We start from the raw sequence: 17,673 nt of genomic DNA on the forward strand, positions 1-17,673 counted from the left end.
CAAAACATTCAAACCTCTGCACCAGTAGGTGAGGCTGGATGGTTTTAGAAGCTGATGATAAGTCCACAAACAACAGTCTGGTATGGTGCATACTACCCTATATAATACTACTGCATATAATGTCGGGTTATATGCAGTATAACACGGATTTGTGGGAATAATGACAGGCAGCACACACATATTTCTGTTTAAAACAAGCGCCTAGCAGAGATATAATATATACTGTAACATATATTTGAATTAGCCTTGTAAATGTATTGTCTGCATTAATTTATATGTATTGTAAATATAGTAAATCAGCCCAGATAACTGCAGAATGGCGGCCTAGCTATGCAATGTCAAGTGGTTAGATAAGTGAATTCTTGCATACAGAGTGCAAGAACGCTTTGCATTTCCCTTTGTTAGGGTTGTTCTTCAAAAGTTTGAAATGCTGCCACACTTTGGGCTTGTTTTCTGAGACATGGTTATAGCCAGCCTAGTTTACCAACCACTGCACCTCCGTTTTCCCCATCTCTGATTAGTTAACCACCAGCACCAGCACATTATTTTTTGGGGAAAATATATTTATTCCCCTTATTTATAATTCCTCAGTGAGATGTTGTCCCTGTGCATTTTCTAAGCTTCTATTATATCCTGTTTAAAATAGAAAAAAAGACTGCTCGATGACTCTGTCAACTGACTGGTCTCCAACAGATGATTCAACTTTCAGGGGGCAAGCCTAATGCTGGATGTAAAATCCTATAGTGTGCACCCAGCATAAGCTACACATTCCCAGATTTTTTTTTGGCTCTCCTCTCTCATTCTCCTGCTCCCTCTCCTGAGCACCCAATAGTAATCCTGCTGTGATGGATCTGGGCCGCACCGGGGCCCTGAAATGACTATCATTTGTTCAAAGAAAATGGGTTTGGATGCCGGCGTTTTCTGAAGGGGATACTGAATAAATTGAAATGGTTTCGATAGAGGAGCATCGTGGCTGGAGTCTTTGATATGTGGCACCCGGCTCTGTTTTTATCTGGCACAGAAAGAGTGATGCGGGGGGGGGGGGTTGGGGGCGGCCGCGGGGTTAAGGCGGGTTTGGGGTGCTGGCGCGCGGAGGGGGCTCTCCTGGCCCAGGAGGACTGCAGGTTTCGGCCCCTCTCCTCTGAAAGGTTAATCCTCTCGCACCACTTCAAACCCGCCCGCCCTATCAGCTCCATCTGCCAATTAAGTGGAGGGGCCTGGGGCTTTTGTCTGAGGCTTTGTCTGAGCCCTCTCGCCCGGCAAAAATGTTTAGTAAGAGAAATGGCATCTGCCCCACGGAGAGCAGCGCCTACATCCACTCTCACAGGTCACGCACACACGGCCACAACACCGATGGGGGAGACGGGAATGTAAAGTGGATTCCATGAGCCGCGGGATGAAAAGCAGCAATCTTGTCTGATCTAATTAAAAACAAGAGCACAGAGGGCTGGCGCACTCACCCACCATCTAGCTGTTTGTGTCGGCATGTCCTAAGAGTGGAATTTGCATAAGAACATTGGACATGAACTTGTACCACACCTACACAGACTGTGTACCGAAAATGTAGTGTACAAAGACACATTCAAAAATACGGTCCCGATTTGGATGAAAGTTGATGAGGTTGGGTGAGGGGCGTTACCCTGGGTGAGATGACAAGGCTGAGAGATTGCCATGGCGTTGACGGCGCACCAGGCGCCAGGCTGGGGGGTCAGGGTCACGGTCCCAGCTCTGTTCTCAAATACACAGTGTTCAGTCTGGAGACCAGGACCATGGAGCACTGGGGGGCAGATCAGAAAACATGAGTGAGTGAGAGAGTGAGTTACACGTGCGATGTGAGAATATCCATTCCCAGCCAGTGTCCTGCTCAACAGACAGCCCGGCTGAGCAGATTCCCACTTCCTCCTGACTCACCGATATCCTGATTGGACGATGCCTCATCTCGACCGACCAGTAGGGCTGGGAGTCCGAACTTCGGGATTCGAATATAATTCGAATATTGACAGAAATACTGGTATTCGAACGAATATTAGGCAGCCCTTAATATTCGAACCTGTAAGTTTTGTAAATGTGTTGGCTAGCAAACGTTGCTTTTGATTCAGATTCAGAGGGTTTTTCACGCCTGGTGAAGTTGCAATCGCGAGCTCATTAGCAAGGCTATTGGACCTGTAGGAGGTGACGTTAGTTAGCACTTAGTTAGCAGAACAATGGCCTCGCCAACGCCCACAACCACGCTGGAGGAGATTGAAATCTATACCCCTAGACTGGGTTGCACCAGTTTGTCTAAACCCAAGCATTTAGTCACGCCTAAACACTGACTAAACTCTTAGTTGCTACTAGTTAGTCGCATATTAGTTGGTATCTTATTTCGGTTGCACCACGGCAATTTAGGCGTTGTCTTAACTAGTAACTACTAACTAGTTACTAAAAAATAGTCGTTGTATGACTGTGACGGCAGGATCCAAATAGCCAATCGGCAAGTAAAAATGTAAACAAGGAGGTTGATCGCCCTTACCCAGCCCTTACCAAGGAGCTTGGGCCGTGTCCGAATGTCCATATACTATATAGTACATACTGCAACTCGCCTACTACATACGATTTAGTACATACCTGTACTACTCCACGAAAACATGTTTAGTATGCGAGATAAATGTAGCATGCTTCACGAGTCATCCAGTGAAAGCGACGGGCTCCGGCTCGCATATGCGATTCATGTTAAACTTACAACAATATTGAGCTAGCCAGGCATTTGAGTTGGTCATCCAACACAGGCTCGATCCTCACCTTTCTGTATAATCCCAACTGTGAAATGGATGTGATAATAGTCCACAAAATATTCTTCCTTTGCCTCGTTTAGCACCAGCTGCAACACTCTTCTCCAAATTCATTATCTCCGTTAGCAAGGCTAACGTTGCACTCGGTAGCTTGTGCTTATTATTATTATTGGAGTTGGTGCTTGTGCAGTGGAGGGGTTCTTTTGGGGGAGTTAGCCGTTGGATTGTTATGCTTAAATTATCCTAGCCAGCTAGTTCCCAAGCTTGTTTGATAACCTTTGATTCAGACATACCGTAGGCTGCCTGGTACAGTCCACTGACCAGTTGCTGGTTAACTATGAGGATCCCAGCCGACCGTTGCATCCCCAAGACCCGCAACAGAGGGTTATCAACTCGGCTGGGACTCCCCCTCTCATCGCTAACCAGCAACTGAGCCAATTGAGCTAAAGGTGGTTAGCTAGCTCGATCGTGAAATTACTCAAACCTATTAAATATGACACCAATAAGCACACCGGTGCCAATAGTTAGCTTAATCTTGATATAACTAAGACATCTGCTAAAAAAAATAATTTTTCCACCGACAGATTTAGCTACAATGTTTCAGCCCACCTCCGTCCTAATAGCAGAGTTGAAGACGCTACTTCCTCGCACTAGTCATCACTTACACCACCTCCCAGGGTGGTGTACATATTTAGTTGTAGGAACTAGTCGTGAGTGGTGCAACCCATTTAAATTTAGTAGTGACCAAATCTCGAGTTAGTCACCACTTAGGTTATAGGCCTAGTCACCACTTAGTAATGACTGGTGCAACCGGCTCCTGGTTGACGAGGGTTGTTGAGTCTTACATACTGCAGCCAGATAGCCCATAATGGCAAGTTCTGATTTAGCCTAGGCTACATGTTTGATTAATGGGATATACATCCTACTACCTTTATTTATCTTTTATTTGTCTTTCAGTACCTAGCCTGACTGGCTTATTTTTATTTATTTTTGTCAAACAGTGAAAACCTACTGTTCAAGCCAGGGTCTGACATAAATTAAAAGAACGGTTGTTGACAAAGACTTGTATTTGCTTCTGAAAACATCATTGCTTATCGATATTGCCTATGATACAATGCCCACTAGTGGACAGAATGTGCACAACTTTATTTTAATACCTAGGTAGGTCTTTCTGTAAGAATTTAATGGTAAAAATATTATTAATAATAATTCGAATATATTCGAATATTATTATTAATAAATAAACGAACTTCGAATATGATTTTGGGGCAAAAGTCCCAGCCCTACCGACCAGCGTCCGGCCCTCCTGCAACGACAATACAGACAGAGCCACATGGGAAGCCCGTTAGCAAACTGTCTTTCCTCCAAAGAAAATAAAAAATGTATACAAATCATGCGGGAGAAATGAGTATGGATTTTCTCTAGACTTAATAAAGCCGGCTTCATAGAGATTATGTGTATGGCATTAATTTGAGATGGAGGGCGGGCCTTGCCACTCACTCTCAGATGATAGAGGATGATTCCAGTACTGAGGAGGTCATCATCGATGCCGATCAGGTGGGGCAGCTCCGAGTCCAGGACCACTCCACTGCCCTCCTTTCTCAACGCCAGCGTCTCCTCCTGTAGGACCACATTACTTTACATTACAATCCAAAGCCACTTACAATAATTGCATTTAACAAAGGCAGTCAGTGTACTGCTACTCACCAGAGATTATAAGTGCATCGCCTTTATAAACAAGTGATTAAGAGCATAATCTAGTGCAAAAGCGAAAGTGCATGAGTAGCAAAATATAAATACAATAAGCGCTTTAAGAGGTAGGATCCTGGTAGTATTTCTTGAAGAGGTGAGCTTTGAGCCTACAGTGAAAGATGGGCAGTGACTCTGCTGTCTTGTGGTCAGTTCATTCCACCACTGCAGGGCCAGGACAGAGAAGAGCTGTGTCGATCGGCCGCAGGGGCCTCGGAGTGACGGCGACAGAAGAGTGAGAAAATTGCATCCTCCGCACGTATACAGCTCGGGAGAGACAGAGCCTGGTGCACAATATAAAACAAAAAACGCTGACAAGACATTTAATGGCGAACGGCAGAAAAGTGAATTCTGCACGAGCGCCGCTCTCCCTTAGCCCGAAGGCCACGCTGAATAATAGCACCGCTCGGTCCAACCACGCGTTGCCGGGAAGTGTCAGAGTAACGGCAAGAGTGTGTGTGGGGCTCGGGGGGGGTGGGCGTAAATCATTCCGATTACTATGGCTACAGCCAAACTGTACACGGCATTCACGGAGCGAAACCGCAGCGAGTTAACCGCACACACAGGCCCGCGCAGCACACACACGGAGAGCACCGCTGGTTCCAGTCATGGCACAGGCCTAGAAACACTCTGCAGTGCCGTTAACGCTAATGTATAAGGAACAGTGGAAGTCAGTCAGTGGCGGATCAGAAGAAACTTGGGCTGACGTTATATGCAGTACATTACTTGGGGGAGGAGGGGCATACGAAAGGTCAAACTGAGGTCAAAGTTTCACCTCTCATTCCAAGCATCTCCAGCCTGTCCCTATTCTTGTGAAGCACTGTGTCCTCGTACACACAGATCAGGATTTAATGCCATGTCCTTTGAAAATGGCACGGAATACGGGGGAGAAATATAAATCATTATAAAACACAATTTCATAAAGGCACTATGGCCATTTTCCACTATGAGATGCCTGTATTTATTCACACAAATATCCTGGGTTTTATGAAAGGGTTTTAAGGTCCATATTTCACAGCCTGTATGATTAATACTGACCCATAATTCTGACATTCAGATTACAGGCAATCACGCTCCAACATTTACCAGTCACTCCAGAAACTCAACAGTCAGCCTGAAATCAATGTCCACGTGGAAAAATCCATTCCCCTTGTCCGGAAATACCTGTTAAATATGTATTTAATGGCATTTAAATATGTATTTAATGGCATTTCAGCCCCTCTGAACAGGAAGGTGATAAGAAGCAGAAAAATGGATTTCGTCCGTGAAAGCCATTTTTATAGCTTGCGACGGCTACACTTCCCCCCTCTGGTTTGCTCCGCATGTGCTCTGCTCGACTGCCCAGCTGATGTTGGTGCAGGCATGCAACACACTGCCTACATAAGAGAGTCACAGAGGTTTGTGTGTGTGTGTGTGTGTGTGTGTGTGTGTGTGTGTGTGTGTGTGTGTGTGTGTGTGTGTGTGTGTGTGTGTGTGTGTGTGTGTGTGTGTGTGTGTGTGTGTGACCTAGATTGCCTCAAAACAAGTCAGGTAAAGATGCACAGCCAGTTGCCTATGACTTATTCGTGATATTGTGTCAAGGAATTGTGTCAGGGTGTTCAGGACAGGTCTGCTTTAATGAAGGGTTTGGCTTAGAAAATGACACCAGACACTGGGACCAGACAGGCAGGCAGCCAATCATAGACCCCCAACATCCTGGCCTTCAGAGACACGAAGTAACTGAAGCTGGCACATTAAATCAAGCAATTAAAGAGCAAACTATCCCAACTCGGGTTCAAGGCTAATGATCCGTTCTCTGTATTGGCCCTTGCTGACTGAGTGTGTGTTTGTGTGTGTGCGATTGACTGTGCGTGTATGTGTGTTTGTGTGTGCGACTGACTGTGTGTGTGTGTGTGTGTGTGTGTGTGTGTGTGTGTGTGTGTGTGTGTGTGTGCGTGTCTGTGTGTGCGACTGACAGTGTGTGTGTATGTGTGTGTGTGTGTGTGTGTGTGTGTGTGTGTGTGTGTGTGTGCGCGCACGTGCGGCCCTGTGGGGACTGGGAGAACTCCTCTGTGTGTTACGATGTGGGACTCAGGCCTCAAATTGCGATGGATTATCCTAAGTACTCTCCCAAGAGGCTGAGCCGGAAAAAAAGGCTCACATATGGAGAAGCCAATAACGTACATAAACTCCTCCTCCTTCTCCACCCTTCATATAGATTCAGCAGCAGAGTGAGAGATTCCCCCCCCCCACACACACACACACACACACACACCTCATCGACAGGAGTGAGATGGGTGAAATCCTTTTTTTTTTCTTTTTTTTTTAATGGAGAGGGAGAGGCATCGACTCCAGCTCTGTGCTTAATTAAAAGGATTCTTCACAGACTTCATTAGAGGTGGAGAGCAGTCTGGTAGATTAATGCACTGTGTCACTTTCCACAGACATCAGGAAGACGGGATGAGATTCTCTCCCTCTCACTCACACACACCCATCTCTTCTCTCTCTCTCTCACACTCACACATTTTTCTCCCCTGTCCTTCTCCCCTCTCACTCCCCTCTCCCTCCCTCCCTCTTCTGCCCCTCCCTCTCCTCTCTCCCCCCTCTCTCTCTCCCTCTCTGATTTGAGGCAGGTGGTAGACATAATTAACTCTGCTCCGAACTAACAGCCAGGCTCGGGCAGCATTTAAGTTGCCATTAACGGCATCATCTGCAGTTGGGTCAACATTTTAATGGATTTCTGAGCGTCTCAGCTCCTCACGCCCCCCCTCCCTTTTTACTATGCAGGAGAGCTTTTGTGAAGGCTACCCAATCATCCCGTCCTCACCCTCCGTCCACCTCGCCTGGAGAAACACTACGAGCCCCACATCAATGGAAACCCCTCACCCAGGCACGGATGAGGTCTTCATCTGGAGTGCTAACTTGAGTGGAGGAAGTTTACAGGAGATTGGAGAATAACTACCTGCTTGCTGTTTTCACTGTTAATCGAAATATATGCCTCTCACAATTTGTTGTTGCTGCTAGCATAGAACGTGAACGAGCAGGTATTGTGGAGTTCCTTTGCTTCACGCCATCACAGTTAACAAGTAAAGTAAAAGTTCTAGAACATCAAAAAAAAGGTTGCAATGATATATGAGGGGTAGCTGCTGACCGAGTGGATACGATAAGGTCATGAAATGCAGTAATGATGAAAAATGTCTTTGAAGTGCTGACAGAATCCAGACAATGAGGGGTGAACACAGCCAGAACCAAGAAATACAAGGTTCTATATTTCAATCTATGATGACTGCTGATCCTAGCAGGTTTGAGTCAAGGGAAATGGAAAGATTACGCAAATCACAGAAATGGGTTTCAGTGCTGGTTCCAAAAAACTGACTCAAAACAATCATCCCTCCCAGCACATTTGGGGAGCAAAGCTCCAACCGATTTTCACTGAGCTCTTTCTATCCACAAGTCCTACAAAACATTTTTGAATTCACTAATCATCAAACTCCTTTCTTCAAAACTGAAATAAATGGCAGGATCAGCCATCAGTGTGTGTGTGTGTGTGTGTCTGTGTGTGTGTCTTGCTTCACTGTTCCTGCCACCCCTGCCACCGTGTCTCTATCAGTCCATCCCATAATAATATCTACCTTCCCTTTCCTACCTACCCTCCAACCAATCTTGGGAGGCTGAGGACGCATACATTTGCATCCAAATCTGCCTTGGATAGGGTATTCAAATTCTGTTTACACTGTTCTCGGCTCTCCGCCTCACAACCTAAACAGCAATTTCCCCTAGTGCTGGTTAGAGGCCCTCTTCCGCTTTCTTTCACCCCTTCACACACAGAAGTGGGGGAAGAATAGGAGGAGGTTGGATGAACGAGCTGCTGGGAGGTGCGGACAATAACCGAGGACAAGAACATAAGAGACATGGGAGCCTCTCCTGAACACGCACGCACGTGCGCACACAGGTCAGAGGTCAGCCTGCATGAAAGCTGCTTAAGCTCTTTTACCAACAAGGAAAGCCACGGTTCATACTACTTCACTTGTGCTTAAGCCGAGCCCTTCTGGTACCTCAGCCACGTATATGATACAAGCATGGCTGACAGGAAGGTGCGCTGTGCTTCTGAACAGATACAGCCACACGCCTGAGCTATTGGCTCTCCTCCATTCATTCCACGCAGAAAACTTTGTGCTCTCTACATTTTTTTTTCCATCTGTGCCGAATGCAAATGTACCGGGGGGGAGGGGAGACAAATGTCAAATCCATAAAGTCGTTCATCAAACACTTAAAGAGTTATGGCAATGTCGGTGTGCGAGCCGGTGGCCACCAAGGAGTGGCCTTTCCAGCCCAGATGTCACGTTGTGTCGTGCATCATATCCGCCCTCTCTAGATGGAGTGGGACGGCTGGGAGCACCTGAGCACAGAGTCACTTCCACTCCCCTCTTGAACACGCAACCAGAGATTTACAACATGGCCACTTTAATCAGTATGCCGGACACACAGCAATGAATGTGCCATATGCAACTAATCAAAACCACTTAATTAGCAGCAGTGGCAGCTTGTAATGAACTTCAATACCACCGGCCTGAAATATGCTCCAACAGGCTTCACGTGTCCGCCCGCACTCGGCAACCAAACACTCAGGGACACGCGGTCAATACCCACGTTTTAACGTCAATACCCCTCGCTCACTGGGATTCAGGTGTGGGCGGTGGGAGGCGTTTCATAATCTCTCTTCATTATGAATTCTCCAGCGTCTACTCTTTTCCACTGCAAATTCAATACTGACCACTGCATGCCTTTTCACTTCGGAGGCAACGTGCACAGAGAGAGAGAGAGAGAGAGAGAGAGAGAGAATGTGATTCGAATTCCGGACGACCTGTTCTGAGCGCGTCCTCCGACAGAGAGGCCCTGTGGTGGTGTTGCTCTTTATCTGCGGGTTAAGCATCGAGACGGGGCTGTCAAGCAAGGGAGACAGATGACAGACATAGCGTAAGAGCTACTGGAGAGAGCGCCTACCTGCACAGCAGTTACATCTTATGTATCATAGTACATTAGGCCTGTACACCCCAGGGATGAGGATGCCGTCCCCATCCACATGATAACTGACAGGCCTTATGGCTCTGTACGGTCCAAACAGATGCCTTTTTGGTGGTGTTGTGGAGCTTAGTGGTGATGTGGGTATACTCTGACTGAAGAAAGTGGGTATACTGTAGCAGAAATATTACAGTTTTTGCATTGGTGGTGTTTAAAAAAGTGGGTATACTGTGGGTCCATGGGTAAAGAAGTGGGTGTACTGTGGATCCATAGATAAAGTGGGTATACTGTGGATCCATAGATAAAGAAGTGTGTATACTGTGGGTCCATAGATAAAGAAGTGGGTATACTGTGGGTCCATAGATATATAGTATCTGTATCCCTCCGTATACCCTCCACTACACCACTGTTAGACACTAATTCAGCCGAGTCCTAAGGAAAGAATTGCTTCCTGTTGAGGGTGAAACTCTGGGCTGGCAGACTGAGGTGTGATGATGATGGTGGTGGTGGGGGGGGGGGGGCTGAGGCCTCGTGCCTCCTCTCCTTGAGACGAAGGAAACCTATGGGCTTGAGAAGGCATGTCAGATGTGCTTCCCAAGCTCATTCCCTCTCTCTCCTCGCCATGTCAGATGTTGACTTCAGGATCATTAAACTAGCTCTAATGGTGGTAGGATGCCATTCTAATCTAAATAGCTGGAAAATTAAATATAAACGCCAGGTTGACTTTCTCCTTTTATTACCCTTCCCAGGTCCCTCAGACAGATGGCGCCTTTCAAAAGAGCCGCAGTGACACCCGCTGGTGGGATATCTGAACTACACCCTGCCCCCCAAAAAAATTATGAAACAGGCCATCGGCGGCAGGCTTTCATGTAGCACGCTTAAATTAATGTAGGAGTAACTGGCAACACTAGAAACACAGACCTTTTATGCACCCACAACATCAAACCCTGGCACTCAGCGCATTCAACCTTTTGTGCTATAAGCCTTCCAAGCAACACTCAGAAAGCCATGACGGAGTGGATTGGTGCACAGAATAAGCTTACAGTGGAACAATAACATTGTTTGGATCACGCAGGCCCAAGGTCAACTCTAAGTTCCTTATAAAAGCAAAAGCAAAAGAAACTTTTTGCAAACACACGTTTTCAGAACTCCAGTTCCACTTTCTGACATGATTTGTGGTGTTTTGCAAGTCGGATTATTCTACTTATAGTCACGGCGCCATGATTGAAAAGAGAAGAAAGAGAGCTGAGGAGAATCTAGTAAACATGAGAACAAAGTGCTACATCAAGTGATAATCCTCAATTACCCTCCTCTGAATATCAGCCGGCTGGTTTCCTGCACCAGACAGCTCAGCCAGACATGCTGGGCCTCTAGAGTCTAGAAAACCATCTCTAAATTGGTCCCAGGATACTTTTATTTTTATTTTTTTCCCCCTGTGTTGGCTTCCACACAGAAAAGATCCATGCGACAGAATGGTGGAAGATGCCAGCCTGCCAAGGACTAAAACATTAAATAATGCTAATGTGTCAAACTCCTGTGGCCTTCAGAGGTTCTCACCAACTGGACAGACGGGCCTGAAGCTCAGACACTGCACAAGGCCATCTGTTGGGCTTGGTGTGTGTGTGTGTGTGTGTGTGTGTGTGTGTGTGTGTGTGTGTTGTGTGTGTGTTGTGTGTGTTCGTTCAAGGAACTGAGACGGAGGGAATCACACAAGAGAGGGTGCAAACGAGTCGTGACACAAAATCCTTTGAGCCGTCTCTTTCCTGTACGTGTTTCGACTATGAAACCGTCAGAGGAGATAATGAGGTAATATCACACCTACCTTCAGAATGTTCTGCGTTTCCCCCCACTTTCTGGTCCATTCCTTGGTCAGCTCCAACACCTGAGAGAGACCAGAGACGCATCGTAGTTAGCTGGGTAACATCATGTTTACAGTTGAACATTACCCTACACATTAGTGGTCCATTAGATGAACAGGTGTGTGACTCACCTTGGCCTCGTTCTGATGGAGCTTCTGCTCTGCTCTGAGACTGGAGGACGGGTCCCGGTGGGGAGCCTGAGGAGAGACGTGTACAGATGGCCACGTCCATGACCCTTCAAGCTTTAACAAATGCGTGACCATGAAACAACTCTTAACACAAACAACAACAACCGATTGGACAGAGCCCAGAGCGTGCGCCATTCTCATTAAGAGGCTCGCTCCCGACAGCAGGGCTCGGTCCCGGGGTACACCGGTTCTCTTCGCACCTGGTCTGCCAGGCCCACCATGCCTCTGAGCCTGGCGATCTCCGCCTGCAGTTCTCTGATCAGCCTCACGCTGGCGTCCTCGTTCACGGCGGGGGAGTTGACGATGTTCTTCGCTCGGTTGGCGTAGCGCAGGGTGCTCAGGGTCTCTCCGTAGTTCACATCGGCGGGAGAAACGGCTACAAAATGGGGGAAATCAACGTAAAACACAACAGGTGGGGTTACACAATGCAACCACCATCCACTTCAATAGACAGTTCAAAGACACCATTTCATGTGGATAAGGCAAGTGTAAAAACTGGCGCTGTACATAAGAGATAAGAGATAGATGATACATAAATGCCTGATTTGGTGGAGGTGGTATTAGCCTAAGATATATACTGTACATAACAGTAAAAGCATTTTGGTAGAAGTGTATATACAGTTTGTTTTTTGTTTTTTCATATTTGGTATATTGCACTGAATTTTATATTTGCACTGTTTTTGTATTGCATTTGCACTGTCCTGTCCTATGTCATCTACAACAGCGTATACCTTAACCCTAGTCAAATTCCTAGTACGTGTATGTGTGTACATGTCCAATAAAACATCTACATGTTCTAAACGGCTAAAAATCTGCTTCGGTAGAGGTATTAGCCTAAGAGATATACTGTTCAAAAGGGTAAAAGCATGTTAGTAGAAATGGTATTATCCTAATACAGTGTCTCAGAGAAATCTACCATATTGGGTATCATGATGGTCTTTGGTAGAGGTGGTATCAGAGAGAACTACCCTACTGGCCATCATGATGGTCTTTGGTAGAGGTGGTATCAGAGAGAACTACCCTACTGGCCATCATGATGGTCTTTGGTAGAGGTGGTATCAGAGAGAACTACCCTACTGGCCATCATGATGGTCTTTGGTAGAGGTGGTATCAGAGAAATCTACTGTACTGGCTATCATGATGGTCTTGGAGTTGCCTCCCAGGCTGTCCTTCAGTAGCCATGTCAACACAGAGTCTCTGTAGGGAACGAAGACCTGCTTCTTCCTCCCGCCCACCTTGGGACTCCGTCCACTCTCACTCAGGTCAGCTAGCATGCCAGACAGAGAATCAAACACTGATGACTTCAATAAAATAAAAAATAAAAGTCATGTCGGTAAAGTTATCTTACAAAAAAGTGAACGCAAACGGATGAGTTAAACATTTAAGGACATTGACATTTAGAGCATTTCCTCCTACGAGAGCCAGTAATGTAGTTATAACTACGGAACCGCTTAGCGCCACTCATGCATTGCCATGTCAGTGTTTATACAAGTCATGTTTGTGCCGTGGATCTAGTAAATGTCCTCCTGAGCCAGTAGCTGTCATGGCATATCAGGCATCCAATAACCCACTTACAGAATAGAAAGTTTATTTGCTATATGTAACCAGCATCTTAACCAATATCTTATCAGCACTAATCAATTCCTCATTCCAGTACTTATTGCATCCAATCATGGATGACTGTGACTGTAATATAGGCGGTACAATTATTAAAATTCCAGTATACAGTCAATTGTTATTGTCCATTTACCCAGGGCTGAGATGACGCTGGCCAGGGTGACCAGGGACTTGTTGATGTTGGCTCCCTCCTTCAGCCGGGCACCGGTGGCACGCGTGGCGTCAGCCCTCTCACTGCCCGCTAGGTCCACCAGGTGGATCTTACTCACCGTCTCACTGGGCAAATCAGCATCAAAAAGAGCCTGTGGCAGCACACGCACACGCACACACGCGCGCACACACACGCGCACGCACACACCAGGTAAAACATCTGTTTGTGCCGAGAGAGAGCCTTTTGAAAAGGTCTGTGCAGTCTCCTCGCCGCCTATCTGGGTTCGTTCAACCATTTCTCATGATGATCTCAGAGGAAGCCTGTAGATGCACCCCGCCACAAACTGCGGCACTTAAGATGTACGGCTGTATCCAGCTAAACGCTTGAAATTCCAGAATATAAAAAGATGTCTTCAAGACAAATGGGTCCCTAGAAGTGTGTGTGTGTATTTGTTCACCTGTGTGAAGTTGATGGTGAAGATGGCATGAGAGCGACTGCTGACGTCGTTCATGCCCGTGCTGGCAGTGGTGCGCTTGGCGTTCCCCAACGTCATCAGCTCCTCCACATCCCTGTAGCTCTGAACCGAGTGCTTAGACAGGCCTGACCCCCCCCCCCCCCCCCCCACACACACACACACACACACACACACACACACAACACACACAACACGCACACACACACAGCGTTTCTAGCACCATAACCACAGGCTACTCTCTACAGAGGAAGCTTGTGGGTGCCGTCATCCGACAGTCTTACCCTCAACATAAGGTCCGTCTTTGGGATGTTCTCGCACTCTCAGGCTGCCGTGCTCTGTGGATGTCTTTTTGAGAAGGTCCTGCACTCGCTCGTTGTATATCTCCAAGTAGCTGGTACCATGTGAGGAGAATGGAACGTTTCACACCCAAGAGGATTTTAACACAAACAGGGAAGGGCTGCCCAAAAGCGTTTGGAAGTTTGTTTAAATTAGCATCTCCAGGAAAGGCTTGTTCTTGAATAGCAGCTCTTAGCCATCCTAACAAATATCACCGATCTAATGACACAAATAACATTTCATGAAGCAATTCCATTTTTAAAGAACACATGCCACCTAACCATACAAAAGACACGCAAAGACAGAAAGACCACTAAAACTTTAAAGAAGCCTGACTTGAACAGTAAAAGCTGATTTCTCTGTCCTGTGCCGACTGAGATTAAAAGATAATTCTGAGCAAATGAACGTTACACAGCTTGAGCAAAGAGAGCGGTTGTTAATATGAATTAGTGAGTGAATGTTATTGCTTAGTTGTTTGGAAAACTCAAGACAACCACAATGCCCCCTTTAATGTCTGCACAGATTTTTATGCGCACACAAATGAATGCCAAAACACTTCCACCTGATTAACTTTTAGAACCCTGAATGTGTTTATTCAATTCTTTCATCCTCAGAGCTGTATGAAAATCAGCTTACTCTGTCATGAAGAGCATAGAACCAACTGAAAGCGGTGTCTTTTAGAACGCTTCTCTCCATGTCTATATTTCTTTCTGTTCAATAACAAACTGACTACGACATGTTTTTCTGGTTGTGCATTGTCTATTCAGTTTAATCCAATTTGGGAAATGGTCCTGTTCTTCAGAATAATAGTGGTTATGGAGCTGAATATCTGTGTTGTTCTTTACCCCATGCCTCTCATTGAGTGAAATCAGCAGTTAAAGTCCCAGCATAACCTCAAGGGCAGACGTTTATGAAGACGGGTTTGGCAGTCGGGTGGGCTAACAGCGCTCTAGGAGGACCTCATCAGGCAGATGGTGATGAAGCCAACGTTCACCTTCAGCGTATCCTCTCCATCCTGTCTCGCGCTGACTGACAGTCTTGCCAGGGAGCTGCTGTGAATGCCAACAGAGATGACCGCTGGTGGTCCAGGCCAGATCTTCTCTGGTAATTTGTCACCCACTACAGGAGCTAGAGAAGCATGCTCATTACACTGCAGGAGCCAGAGGAGCGGGTAACTTAAGCTGCTAAAACTTCTCTGGGACATGGAGCTCCAGGCCCATAGTCCTGAAGGGTGAAGGATACTGCTCACATACTGTATGCAAAGCCTCGTTTCTGGCTACTGCAACTGTACCAAGCACTCAGTCGGCTGCTTACCTGACCTCTGTGCGGAAAGATGCCCCATCGTTCTGGGTCCTCGCAGATATCTGGCAGAACAAGCCTTCACCGATCCGTGAAATCAGACCCGGATCACCCTAGGGGAAAGTGAAAAATATTACAGAGTCTATACGCACATACTGGAGTCGTTCTAGTACAAAGGCAGGTGAAGTTGAATCTGTCTCACAGTTTTCTCATAATATAGCTGAGGCTCGTCTCTACTGTCCTGTGCACACGGGTTTCATGCACATTACAAACACCAGCACGTCTGATTTGGAGTCACTGGAGTCTAACAGCAATTCCAGTCTGACTCACGTGCCCTCTGGTCTTAATTGCCATACAGCAGATAGTGAATATTAAGAGCCCTATATGATTATCAAACATGTTGACAGCAGCTCCCCTGATGACCTTGCGTAAGTCTCCTGGTAGACAAGCAGAAATCTCATTAGCCACCAAGAGTTTCCAGTGTGCAAGGTGAACACAGAGAGGAGAGGACTGCTGCCATCAACACATTTTCTGATTAGTAGAGAGAAACATGTAGAGAGAGAGGTGGAGGAGAGGTACAGATTATCTGCTGAGATTATGCCATCAGTCAGGGTCTAATGTAGAGTGGATCGTTTGTTTGTGTGTGTGTGTGTGTGTTCCCATGCACAGTTAACAGTGCAGTGTTAGTGCTGTGACTGTTGTTTTAAGTTAAACAACATTGAGCTTATCTTGCATACAAAGCTATACAATCGCTGTACCAAACAAACACTTAATTCACAGTATATGGAGAGAAACCAACAACAAGCACAACATTTAAAAGTGTAGCCTCACAAACGGAGCAGGGCTCTTACTGGGTTCCCCATCATGGTGTATGATTTCCCTGAACCTGTCTGGCCGTAGGCAAAGACACAGGCATTGTACCCCTCAAAAGCAGCTGTCAAGACATCACTCCCCAAGTCACGAAAAACCTGCAATCACATCAATGTTGCACAGGTAAGGCTATGCCCTGAGGTGTTATGAGGTTAAGAGTGAAAAGGCTTCATAATCCAAGGATTTTGATACCTTCTCCTGAGACACAAAACTGGGCCTTCTGACATCAGTAGAATCATAGGAGAAATCGAAAGAGAATGTCTTCCCATCTTTCAGCCCATCAAGTACAACGCCTTTGGGTATGCGCTTCAAACAAATAAACAAACAAACAAAAACAAGTGCAAAAGAGCTTTATGCCACACTCTTCAATTGCTTTACCTTTTTTTTTTTTACCATCACTTCCCACAATCAACTAGTAACTCAGAAGCTCAACTGGTCAGCCTGGCATCATAAGTCACCTTTGTGTTTAATATGGAAGTCGTGGATCCATCCATGCGGATTATCACTTTGGCAGACAATTCTTTTTCTCTGTGAAATCAAAAAGAATTAATATATTTGTAAGTAGACTTGCACATTTTGTTGCTCGTTTGTAAATTTACAGTATTTGTTGTGGTAGCCTTCGATACGTGAATGCAATTTCTTGCAATCACTTTAAACATTTTATTATCTGTTTCAAACATATAGCCTATATCTTGCAAACTGCTGTAGAACTAAGGTTTAACAAAGTTTAACAAACATCAAACATCTTGAACAAATGCATTGCAAGTCCAATATAAGTGACAATTGAGAGTTTATACAGAGTAAAAACCTCTTTATACTAAAGTACAAACCTCTTGTTCAAGGGTCGAACTCGGACAGCCACTCGAACCGACGCCATAGTTTGTCAAATCACCACACCTGAGAACAATACATTCACTTAATAGCCAACTCACCAAATACAATCTACACGCACAAACATTTGTGATGTTTACTTCAAACGATTTACTAATAGCCCCACTACAATTATTCAATTTTAACGTTATCTTACAAGCGTCTATGTTGCAGTGAGACCACAGAAACCCATTCACTACTGTACACCTGTTACAGGCTCGCCTGCTGTTCTAACGCAAAGTGCCTCTAGAGGGAGCTGGATATCTCTCAGAGATTTTCTTTAAATACGGCAGGATCTATGCGGAATTCATTTACGAACAATTTATGAAATACTGTATGTGTGAAAGCCATGAAAGCATATTTATTGATCATTCATGTTGACAAAACATTTCAATATCGGTGATCTCTAAATCTCTAAGTCTCTTAAATATTACGGTAAAATATTAAGATAGGTATCCTGACACATATCTGTATATAGTATGTATGT

General features: G+C 45.7%; 1 protein-coding gene across 1 annotated transcript; it reads right to left on the minus strand.

The window, feature by feature from the left end:
* Nucleotides 1-1,467: 1,467 nt before the first annotated feature.
* On the minus strand, nt 1,468-17,193 carry kif16bb (kinesin family member 16Bb; the record flags this gene model as incomplete). The annotated part of the gene is made up of 16 exons (XM_084463018.1): nt 1,468-1,490; nt 1,640-1,777; nt 4,059-4,077; nt 4,272-4,391; nt 11,344-11,403; nt 11,512-11,577; nt 11,769-11,944; nt 12,698-12,835; nt 13,319-13,487; nt 13,794-13,936; nt 14,093-14,202; nt 15,462-15,559; nt 16,298-16,414; nt 16,509-16,619; nt 16,775-16,844; nt 17,147-17,193. The coding sequence occupies 16 exons, from the start codon at nt 17,191-17,193 to the stop codon at nt 1,468-1,470; spliced, it is 1,605 nt and encodes a 534-aa protein (XP_084319144.1).
* Between the last annotated feature and the right edge of the window lie 480 nt (nt 17,194-17,673).

The sequence above is a fragment of the Borostomias antarcticus genome, assembly GCF_949987555.1.
Source record: "Borostomias antarcticus genome assembly, contig: scaffold_60, whole genome shotgun sequence".
NCBI classification, from domain to species: Eukaryota; Metazoa; Chordata; class Actinopteri; order Stomiiformes; family Stomiidae; genus Borostomias; species Borostomias antarcticus.